The 12364-nt window shown below is 36.1% G+C and overlaps 1 protein-coding gene across 1 annotated transcript in view; it reads left to right on the top strand.

Annotated features, from left to right (window-relative positions):
* Window positions 1–11917, top strand: part of Cwf19l2 (CWF19 like cell cycle control factor 2) — a 79540-nt gene extending 67623 nt beyond the window's left edge. The window contains exons 15-18 of the mRNA XM_052189191.1: window positions 401–556; window positions 1478–1558; window positions 7993–8094; window positions 10398–11917. Of these exons, the coding sequence (XP_052045151.1) occupies window positions 401–556; window positions 1478–1558; window positions 7993–8094; window positions 10398–10541 (483 nt within the window). The 3' untranslated portion in view covers window positions 10542–11917. The remainder of the gene's footprint in view (window positions 1–400; window positions 557–1477; window positions 1559–7992; window positions 8095–10397) is intronic.
* The last annotated feature ends 447 nt before the right edge of the window (window positions 11918–12364 follow it).

Here is a 12364-nt window from a genome sequence, read left to right as displayed (position 1 = left end):
ACTAGTCCTCTGTTTATGTATTGGTGTATTACATATATTTTCAAAAGTAATTTGACTTAAAATATTGTTTGAAAATGCAGGAGCTCTTTTTCAGTTATTTTCTTTTTATGTATTCTTACTAATAACACTGGATTTAACCTCAGATCTTACAAGTTTGGTAGAAAATGTACAGACAGTTTCATCGAAACATACCTGAACAACAACAAATTGCAAATGATAAAGATCCAAATTGTATAGTTTGGTTTTTTTTTATGTTGAGGTTGAAGAAAATTTGGCCTTTAATGCAGTTGACCATCTCAAATTATTCCATCTATCCAGAAGTTTTTATGATAAAGACATTTGCAAATGTGAAGAAGTTCTTGAATCTTTGAATTCTGTCATCATTTTCCTCTTCCTCTAGATGTTTCGGAAATCATTGGTAAAAATGTTCAAAGATAAAGAATTGGATTGTATCTTTTTGGAGACTAATATGGGTTTGAAGAAACACTATCATATGGTTTATGAGTGTATCCCTCTTCCAAAGGAGGTGGGTGATATGGCGCCCATCTATTTTAAGGTAAGCAGTTCTTCCATGCATTCTTCTTTTTTCTACATTTGTTTTTGGAGGATGTTATTTTTATTTTTTTTTACATATCAATACCAAGTTTTATATTAAACAGCATAAAATAGTTCAAGTACATTTCTCTATGAAGAATTTTGAAAGTTTTTCTTAAGGGGATTTGCTTAGAAGTATAAATAAGCTATCAAATAGTGACTTACAGTTTCTTTTTTAATTATGTTTTAATTAAATCATTGTTTTATCATGAAATACTTTTAAGTCATAACTATATAAAAGTAAACTCATACATTCATAAATAGGGAATAACAGCCTATATTTAAATTGTATTTAGTTGAATGTTAATTTTTACCTTAAAATGTGTTTCATTAATGGTAGCCAAAAGAAAATAAGATTATAACTATTACCTATCTAGTTAACATAGAAAGTCTTAATGTTCCATTTATATATATTTTTATGCTTGCCTTTAAAAATAGTCTTTAGTTTTGAGGGTAACTTTTTTTTTTTACATGTTTACTCCCTTATTGTAGAGTCTGAAATAGTTTTTGATAGCCACAAATCATTTATAGTATTTTGATGTATGAAAGAAAATGAATTTATTTGAGTAGATTTCTGTGCTTATAAAAAGATCTTTGTTAAATTGCTTAATCTTCTCAAGGACCACATTTTGTCTCATGAAGTTGAGCTGGTCGCTATAAAGTTAATAATGAATAAAAGAATATTTTCTCTGAGTAAAAGTCAGGCTTTTACAAGTTAAGTAGTTCTAGTTTTAGGTCTTCTAATTACGGCTTTCTTGCATTCATAACAGTCTGTCCTATGCACTGTACCCAGCATTCACCTAAGAAACAAAACAAAATCCAATTTCTTTGTATTTTCTACTCTATTGATTTTCTTTCATTATTTCAAATGGTTGTTTTATAGAAAGCCATAATGGAATGTGATGAAGAATGGTCCATGAACAAGAAGTTGATTGATTTATTTTCAAAAGATATTAGAAAGTCTGTGAGTATTAAGTTTTGCTAATATAAGAAATTACTGCAGTGTTGAAAATTTTTGTGAATGCCCACCTCTTGGTTTAGAATTAGGCTTTTTGGCAGAGTAAATAAAGGTAAAGTAACTAGGGTACACATTGAGAAGAAAATATTTTCATTCTCTCTGACTTAGACTTATAAAATTGTTATTTATTTATAGGGATAGTTTATTTGTATAAATAAAACTTCTGGTCGGCAGACCTTGCCCTATTAATCCCTAAATCAGATGTGGTGGGTCCTATTTTCTGCCTTGGCAGCATCTCTGGAGAAGGGAATTTTTCTTATTGATATTACAATGAAAGAAACAATTTTTATGTGGGCTTTATTTCAAGTTTGAGACACCTCCCCATTTTTCTGTCCCACCCCTTCCTTTCTTCCCCCTTCATTTAAGAAGAAAAGTGTGTGTGTGTGTGTGTGTGTGTGTGTGTGTGTGTGTACATATGTACGTACACGTACGTACATGCCTATGTCCTTCCCTTCCACTCTATTTGTGACAGGGTATCTTATATACTATTGTATATACTAGGCCAGGTAAAACAAACCTCCAGGGATTTTCTTGTCTCTGCATTCCATCTTGCCACAGGAATTCTGAGTTATGGGTTTGTAAAGTTACATCAAGTTGTATTGGGTTCTGGGGATCCTAACTCAGCTCTTTCTACTAGTGTGGCAAGGACATAATGGGCCATTTCCATGGCTCCAAATTTATTTTTCAGTATAGAAGTTGCCTGCTATATTCTTAGAACATAGTAGTTGGGTTAGATTATGTATTTACTACTTCTTTGGAGATTTTCTTGAGGATATTTAGTTAAGTTTTGAGTTGCAGGTCCACTTTTTGATGCAATATAGTAAATACTGATATATTGACTATTCTTTTGTAGACATAGAATTTTAATTGAATAGAAAATTAATAGGCATATAGATTGCTTTTGAATTTTCTTTTAAAATTAACTCATTCTGTAAGTTTTCATTGCATGCCTAAAGTCTGCCAGCTCCTTTTCAGCATACTCTGTGTGGAGTAGTATACCGGGAAATGTTAAAAGATGCAGTCCCCACTCTCACTGTCAAGGCACCAGCTGGTCTTATCCTCATCTTAAGTGAACTCTCTGAACAGGAGCTCCAAAATCTTGCTACCTGACTGGCTAATTATGCCAACTCCACATTCTGACAGCCTTTTGTGGTGCACTTTTTGCCAACCCCTTACTCTCTGGAAAGCAAGTTGAGCTGCTGCGTGAAGGAAAACACCACACAAGCTTAGTTCAGAATCAATGGTAACTCAATCACTGGGTGCAACAACTAATATCCTAATTATAAGCCATTCGAAGTTAAATTCTCCGGTAGCGGATCCAAACAGATCCACCACCTGAAATGGGGTCTCTACTTCCATGCTCCCGTCCTCCATCCCACTATCTTTTCCTCTTCTGTAGTTCCTCTGTTTGACCCAGAAGTCCCACTTAATAGCACAGTGATTGGTTTCTTTATTCGTTAGAAGGATCACATGAAGTCCTGAGTCCATGACTCCCTCCTTGTCATAGGCAGCCCCTCTTGGGGAAGCTGAATTAGCATGAAAATACCAACAAAACAGTACTAAGTATCTTGTTTATTCTTTTTACTCTTCCTATTAGCACATTAAAGGGGTGTTTAATGTACAGATTTTGTCCCTTTTTAAATCATCATAATTTCATAATAAAAAATTCTTTCCATATTTGGCATTCTATTGGGCCATCTGAGTGCTTATGCTTGCTTTCCTAAAACCAAGACTTAAGGTGTTTACAGAAGACAAGAAATAGGTGTGGCTGCATATAAAAGCAGGAGTCATGCTTCAGAATTAAGATTCTCAAGGTGGGAAATCTTGAAGTAGTAAGGCTTCATAGTCTGTTTTTATCAGAGGCTCTTTGGAAGTTGCAGTATGTCTTAGTCAGGATTTCTATTCCTGCACAAACATCATGACGAAGAAGCAAGTTGGGAAGGAAAGGATTTATTCAGCTTACATTTTCATACTTCTGTTCATCACTAATGGAAGTCAGGACTGGAACTTCAGCAGGTCAGGAAGCAGGAGCTGATGCAGAAGCCATGGAGGGATGTTTTTTACTGGCTTGCTTCCCTCTGGCTTGCTCAGCCTGCTCTCTTATAGAGCCCAGGACCGCCAGCTCAGGGATGGCATCACCCAAATGGGCCCTCCCCCCTTGGTCACTAATTGAGAAAATGCCTTACAGCTGGATCTCATGGAGCCATTTCCTCAACTGAAGCTCCTTTCTCTGTGATAACTCCAGCCTGTGTCAAGTTGACACACAAAACCAGCCGGTACACAGTACATGGGAAAGAAAGCAGATAACGTTTTGCTACATCTTAATGCTCTATTGGCCACCTGTAAGTCTTTATGTTGGCTGGGAGCCTGGCAAGATTTCCTCCACCTATGTTTGCATGCCAATTGGTCTTGTCATTATGCTGTTCTTTTTCAGGTAACCGTATTGATGAGAATTGTTGGGTACATTTTCTTTGTTGTGCCTAGATGACAGTATATGGGAACAGGTAACCTGAGCCTTTTGCTCTTAAAATTTTTTGCTCCCACTCCAGTGATTTTCCCTGAGCCTTAGGTATAGGGGTCATCACATTGTAGATGTATCAGTTGGGATTCAGACCCTTCCTTATTTTCTGTTGTTTTGACTAGTTGTGGATCTCTGTAATAGTCCCTATCTGTTGCAAAAAAAGACATTTTTATGAGAGGTGGTAGCTATATGTTTCTGTACTCATAAATATGTAGAACAGAGATACCATATTGGGTTAGGACAGTGACAGTAGTATGTTCTGCCCTTAGGTCTCTGACTTCTCTAGCCATGAGTAGTTTGCTAGGTTTGTAGAACAGACATGAATTTCCCACTATTGAGTTGGCCCTAACTCCTAATAGACAGTTTAGCTTTCATTACTATCAAGATAGAAGTGCCACTCTTACACCATTGGGAACATCTTGCCAATTTCATCATTGCTGTAGTTTATAAGCTTTACAGCTTGGTGGGAGTATGGATTGCTTCTCTACTTTGGCAGCTTGCATAATCTCTTCCTATACTGTGAGAACAAGTCTTCAATGAGGACCTTTCCAGTTTCCAGTCTAGGTCAATTCCTTCATGTCTGAATATTGCTTGTTCTCTTTTACTTGTCAGTCTTAGTTCTGAAACTTTAGATTCACTGGCTTCTTCAGTTACCCAAGGAATCTGAAGAAGCCAGTAAAGTATTAGGGACCAAACGGGAGGATGAGGTATGAAGGAGCTCTGGAGAAGAGGATTGCAGGAGGCAGGTGCTATGAAAGGGATGATGGGGAAAATGATGTATAACTGGTAATAAGGGAGGAAGCATAATACAGGGTGATAGGGAAGGAGGAGACATAATTAACATTAAGGACATTTGAAAAAGGTGTAGGGGCAACACATTGTTTTATAAGCCATGCTCTATCTAACAAAAACCCCAGTGCCAGGCTTGGGAAACCTTCCCTTAAATTGCTAGTTAGATGAATACAAGCGCCTCCTGTAACAATGTAGGCTTTTGCCATTTGCCCTTGCTTACCTTCTGGAACTTGAAGGTCAGAGCCTATTTCTGTGCATGCTGTTAAGGCATGGTACTAGAACTCCAGCAGTTTTCCTCATGGTAGACAAGGTGGGAAAAGGAAAGTGCTAACAATTGTAAATATGCACACACTGATGTGTGTGCCCTTTTCTCTATCAAGCCACACCTCTTACGGAAGGACTGCAGGCCCCACTTGCTGGAGCATGAAAGACAGAATAAAGTAGAAGCCATGACTGAAGCTGTTATTTATGAATGTTGTGACTCCATTTACCATCTTGGCAAGTACCCCAGTGGTATTGAGTGTTGTATATGTACTAGTTTTCTGTACTACAGTGACAATGGCTTAAAATGCTGTACGTTATTTCACATCAGACTGTAGAGAGGAGGGTTTTTGTTTTGTTTCGTTTTGTTTAATTTTTTTTTGTTTTTTGAACTGGGCCTAAACCTGGGGCTCTGCATGTAAGACAGTTCGCACTGAGCCATCTCCCCAGCCTTAGTTTTTTGTTTTTGTTTTTTTTTTCCCCCCTAAGTACATGTTCACTGTTCTTCCAAGCCAGGATTGAGCTCTCTGTAGCCAAGTCCTTGAACTTGCAGCCTTCTTACTTGAGCCTCCATAGTGACTGTGACTATGGGTGTCTGCCATCAGCTCTGGAGAAGAGCGGATGCCTTTGTCTTCTCCATTGATGGAAGCGATCTGCATCTGTGACTTGTGACCTTTCTCTGCCTTCAGAGTAAAGAGTTACATACTTGCCAGTGTTTATAACTCAGGCCTCCTAAGTTCTTATAAGTATCTTCATGATTGTGACAGGATTTTCCCTGTCCAATCACTAAAATATTAGGGCATCAGGAGGCCTGTGATTGGGCAGGGAAAAGGGAGGCAGAACTAAGAGTTACAGAAATAGCATCTGGGGGGAGAAGGTGAAGACCAAGATGGAGGCAGATGTGAACCAGTGTGGCTTTAACCAGCCATAGGTAGTTATGATATCATATGGTTAGAATAATTGGGATAAAGCTTTTACCATTATCAGTTGGTTCTGAAATTGTTGTATTGGCATCTTGTAAATTGAATATTTATTGCTACATTAAATCTGATTGGTTAATTATAAGCGTCAAGAGTTTTGATTTATTTGGTTACTGGAATATGGGACTGCCGATTACAGGGGTTTCTGGTGGAGACTGTATTAGTGGCTCCAGGGACAAGCAAGCCAGATGCTGCAGGGGCTAGCTGGAGAGAGTTGTGGCGGCAGGAGCATGGGAAGCCAGTCGGGCTACTCCGGGGAATCGGCGGGTTGAGAGAAGCAGGAGCATAGAGATTTAGAGGGTTCTTCTTTTAATATTTCTCACAACACCCGATTACATTTGTCTCAAGTGAGTAACACAGCATCACAATTTCATTTCAAGACTCTTAGCTTCGTCACAACTTTAATGTCCATTTTGCCATGGCAGATAGCATATTCAAGGCTTACTAGAAAGAAAAAGAAATAGTGCTGTCACTGGGCATTTCTTGAGAATTTTCTCAAAATATTACATGCTACATTCCTGGTTACCTAATTTGGTGGTACAGCATCCAATGGAACCTTCTTTCCTTTTGTCACTCCACCACTTTGCACAGAGCATTTTTGAACAGGATATAGACATGAAATTAACAGTCTTTTATAAGGTAAAATTTGAGCTGAGGACTTGCATATATGGCATTCTCTTGGATGTTTCTAGCAAATGCTTTGTGTACAAATATTACAAATTGTCTGGCTTTTCATACTAATGAAAATCAGAAATTAGAGCTTTGGCTGTTCTGTGTTTTCATTTTTTTCTTGATTGTTGTAGTCATACATAGCAATTTTCTTTAAAATATAGAACATAGAAAATATAAATGCATAAAGTAACATTTTTATGTTTATACTATCTTTTTAGTTCATGCTTTGTATTGACTCTAATTATTTTGATTTACAATGATTCAAGATGGCGTCTCTGTTCTTTCCATACTATACTGCATACTCCAAAGTTGTGCCTTCCTAAGTACACAAAACCAAATATGTATTGTTAGGAATATCTGGGCCAGTGTACAGATGAGTCAATGCTGATCAATTTGGTGTTAGAGGGGAAACTTAACTGTATATTGACTACCGAATAATTTCTAATGATAAAACTGGGAACTTAGAAGAAAACTTTACAAAGATATATATATAATAATAATAAAGTAACAAATTATAGCTCTTTTCAATTGGTATGGAGATTAAAACTCCCTTCCCCTCGCCGTGTTTCTGTGTGTGTCTTTGGGTTTGTGCATGGGTATGTCTAAGTGTGTGGGCATTTGTGTGTGTGTGTGTGTGTGTGTGTGTGTGTGTGTGTGTGTGTGTGTGTAGAAAGGGAGGGAGAAAAGGATACTAGATTGTAAAATCAGCTTGGTAAGCTAAATATTGCTGTATTTATTTTACCAATTAGATAAACTTATTTATATTTGATAAGTTTTATAATAGTAAATCTGTAAACAAAGCCACAAATATATAATCAAGCTTTCTCTTCCTAAGTAAAATACGGAAAACATAATGTTTATTTCTGTAATCATAGAAAAATTATCCCTTAGCTGTATGAAGTATTTGAATACATTTTTCCTATTATCTCCAAGAACAGAAAAGTATTTGCTTTGATTGTGAAGTAATAGACTCAGTGAAGATCTGGCTGGATGAAAGGCTATCAGAATGATTTCTTTTCCTTGGAAAGTTAGGTCATTGGGATTTTGTCATGTACATTATTATGACAGATGATTATTTCTCTCATATCAGAGACTCAGAGCAGGAAGTTAAGCATAGCTCTCTTGTTTCATTTATGATCTGCTTGTTTACTTAGGTGCCTAGGGGCTTGCCTTACTTTGCTGTCGACTTTGGCCTTCAGGGAGGATTTGCCCACATCATTGAAGATCAGCACAAATTTCCTCATTACTTTGGAAAGGTATACTCACAAATTTGACAAAACCTTAGGGTTTATCATTAATGCTTTCCTTGTGAAAGAAAATTAAAAGTTTGATACCAGAAATTGATGTTTTTCCCTATATAAGTTGGGGGGTGTGTGAATTAGGAAGTAACAATAAAAATATACCAGAATACAGAATATTTATGATAGAGTCAGACACATCATTGTATAACCAGACATTTTTAGCACTGTGCTCAGTAACTGTAATATTTTCCTTTGGAGTCAGGCAGCTTTGTTCTGAGAAAATGATGACAATTGTTAACATTTATCAAGGTCTTATAATATGCCTGTCTTCTGTTCTAAGCAGTCATCTAATACTCACAATAACTCTGTTGTCTAGATTTTGTCATAAATATTTGTTGTACAGATAGGAAAAATCTAAACTACAGAAACGTTGTGTAACTTGCCTAGGGTTATGTGCTAAGTGAGAGAACCAGATACGAAAAGTTATGGTTAGTACAGAAAATAGTTTCAGCTCTTCATTTATAATTAAGCTACAATCTAGAAAAATAAAATAACTTTACACAGTTAGGTTCTGGATGTATATGAAAGTCCCAGTCATTTGATTGCTATTAGTTTATTTCAGGAAAGGAAAAATAAAATGTCTTCCTAATTAAAAATATATTCCTTAAATTAGAGGATTTCTTACTGTGTATCTATAAATTCCTGTCAGGTACTAGAATGAAATTAATTTACCATTTGAAATTGGCAAAATGAATCTGCGCCTAGTTCAGACCTTCTCTCATTCTACCTAGTTGTACCTGTACCTCTAGAGAGAGGAGTCTCAATGAACTTTTCTGAGAGTTCATAGTTTCCCACCCTGCCTTCTCCTGTACCCCACTGTCATCTGTATGAGATCATCTTCTACAATGAGCAGAATGTGCTGAGAGGAAACACAGCTCCAAGGGTCTGGATCTAGAACTTACTGTGCTGACGTTTTTAATGAATAACCAGATTCCAAAGTTATATGCATCTTTAAATTATTGCTTATAAATTCTAATCTAGTCTATCCTTGTCTTGAATTTGGCACATAGCTAAAGTTGTTTTTGAGCTCCTGATCATCTTGCCTTTATATCCTGAGTGCTGAGTCTCCAGGAGTGTACCAAGGCCTATTGTTATGTGGTCTGCAGATCAGACCAACAGCTTCCTGCATGTCAGGAAGTTACTCTATGAAGTTGCATCTCCAGCCCTTGTTTAAGAGGTTTGCATAATGTTTCCTGCTTTTTTTTTTTTTTTTTTTTTTTTTCTGCAGAGGTAACCAACCAACCAAAACAAAACAGAAAACTTTTTTTTTTTTCACTTCTGGGAAAAATCCTGTTATTCATGAGAGTTTTGTAACTACTCTAGCTCTGGAATCATAGTTTTAAATTTTTGCTTCAGAGAAAAGGATATCACTAATCCATTATTTTGTTTTTAAATTTTCATTGGGAGAATTGCCTCCTTTTCAAATATTATTCATGTATTGTGGTTTATATGGTATATTTTTAAGATTGAGTGTTGGTTTCCCTATGTCTTAGAGCATGCTTTTTAGGAAATACTTGGATCCTTCTTTGACCTGCTGCCCAAGCAGTGGCTCAGATAAGAGGAGATTTTAAGAAATGGACTCTTTCAAAATAAGGGAATGAAAACCCAACTTGCACATGCAGTCAGTGGTCTAGAGATGGTTTCATACAGACACATAAACTACCCTTTTTTAGACCCTACTGTTAAAATGCATTGATGCCAGGAACTACTAAATCTGAATTTGTCTAGTTTCTCCTTAAGATATTCACAGAGTACATTCTTAAGAACAGGTGGTACCCTTTTCTGATTTATCCAGTCATTTATTGTTCCTTGGTTGACTGCTTGGTTTTAAATGCCTTAAAGATCTGCTTTGCTAGTTCTCTTTTCCCAGTGTACAGATGACACTTTATTATTCTGGTTCTCACCACATTCTCTTATGAGCTGACCATTGACATATTAGTTATCTTTATGACCACAAAAATTAAATTTCACTTTCTTCCTTTTGCTACTAATTTTGTAGATATACTAATGAACAACCAAGTTGACAAATTGCTTCCCAGGAGACATCACAAAGAATCACAGTTTGCAGCTAAAATTGAAAATAAGGTTTATTTTGTTTGAAACTAATGAAATATTGTACATTGTCAGAAAGAACTACTTAATATTATATTTAATAACATGATAAATGAGTAGATCTACTTTTATTGCATTGTTTACAATATATATATATATATATATATATATATATATATATTCATATCTTTCTTACTCTTTAAAAGGAAATCATTGGTGGTATGCTGGATCTAGAACCCAGGCTGTGGAGGAAGGGGATCCGAGAAAGCTTTGAGGACCAGAGGAAGAAAACATTACAGTTTGCTCAGTGGTGGAAACCATATGATGTCACCAAAAGTAAAAGCTCTTAAGTGTATGTTATGTGTCATTTTCTATGCTGAGCCCATTCAGTTTATGTCTATTATATTTACAAACAACTGTGCCTTGGACTCTAGGGAAAGCAGCAGCAGCAGCAGCAGAAGCAGCTGGCCACTTTAGTCAATGACACTCATGTTAGGTCAAGTTCTCTTCCTCATGGTTTCCGAAGACTTGGTTTGGGTGACTGTGGTGTAAGAGCAAATGTATCAACATTATCGACTCCCATTTTTTTCTGTTTCTACTTCTGGATGTACCAAATTACTCAGTTACTCTAGAGATGGACTAGCGAGTTTCCAGAGGTCTAGCAAGTCTGCAGGGGAAAGTGGTCTGCTTCCAGATAGAGTCAGCCACCTAGCTTCTTTTGTGCTTTTTAAACAAGAGTGGATGTATTCAGTACTAATTAAAATTTATTCTCATAGTTTTATGGAAGAGTTTCTTTTTTACTAGTAGCAAATAGTATCACTATGTATTTATCTTGTTTTGAAGAAAATGATTAAAGGATTAAATGATAATGAAAATACCCATAAATACAAACCTGTTAGTTCTGGACCTTGAAATAGCCTGAATTTTGGTAATCATAAAAGTAATTGTTCTAAATAACAAAATTTTCAGTTGTTTGTAGTTCATGTAAATCTAAAGTCTTTAGACAAATTGCTGTATTGGGTTTGTAATGTCTCAGATGTTAACGTAAGTATCCAGGGGATGTTCTGTTGTTCCCTCTTGAACAAGTTTTATTGTTCTCAACATTTGATCATGAGAAAAGTTTGGTTTTATAAAATATGAATTGTACTAAGTCTTTTTAACATTTTTTTAAAAAAAAGACTATGATGTTTTGTTAATGCCTAGAATAAATGTGAAATGTGTTTCAGAGTAATTCATTACAAGTTTATTTTAATGTCAGCTTGTCACTTTTTCAATGTATGTTATTTATATGTTACAAAGGCAACTGTTCTTTTTTTCTTTTCAAATTTCACAAATGTGTTGAAGCTTAATAGTTTTAATTTTCAATATTTATAAATTACATTTAAATGTATGTGTATATATAGTAAACAGGTGAGATGGCTATTATAGTCTTTTCAACTATTGGCTTTGTCACAAGTCTTATATTCACTTTTATAATTAGTAAGTTAAAACATTTGATTGTACAGTGCTGTGTTATATTGATGGTTTTAAAAAAAATATAAGTATTCCTGCCTCAAAGTGTTCTGAATCTGTAGCATTTGTATCCCACCTGAACTGCTTTTCCCCTGGCTCCAGTTACTTGATGTGCACTCAATTTCTTAAAACCTCCATGATTTGTAATAGTAGCTATTATCCTGTATCTTATAGCTGGGGCTTTTTTTAAAATTAAAGTTATTATTTTTTAACTTACTCACTTTATGTCCTTCTCACTGCTCCCTTCCCAGTCACTCCCTCCCACAGTCCTTTCCTCATCTTCCTGTCCCTTTCTCCTCTGAGAGGGTGGGGTCCCTTGGGTATACCCCCAGCCCTACATTTCAAGTGTCTTTGAGGCTAGACACTTCCTCTCCCACTGAGGCCAGGCAATGCAGCCCAGCTAGAAGAATATCCCACATACAGCTTTAGGGATTGCCTGGGGCTTTTGATGATTTGACTTTACTTTATGATGTTTAAGTCCTTGGTTAAAGTGGCTTAAATATCTAGAGATGATTGAACTTGTTTGTTGAGGACTTCTTTTCTTTATACTACAAATGTTGGCTCTCGAATATTCTTTTTTTTTCCTAGATTCTTTGTTTACATTCCAAATGCTTTCCTCCTCCCCATATGTCCCATAAGCCCTCTTCTCTCCACCCATTCT

Source organism: Apodemus sylvaticus, chromosome 7 (genome assembly GCF_947179515.1).
Source record: "Apodemus sylvaticus chromosome 7, mApoSyl1.1, whole genome shotgun sequence".
Taxonomy (NCBI): Eukaryota; Metazoa; Chordata; class Mammalia; order Rodentia; family Muridae; genus Apodemus; species Apodemus sylvaticus.
This window is presented reverse-complemented; position numbering and strand designations above follow the sequence as displayed.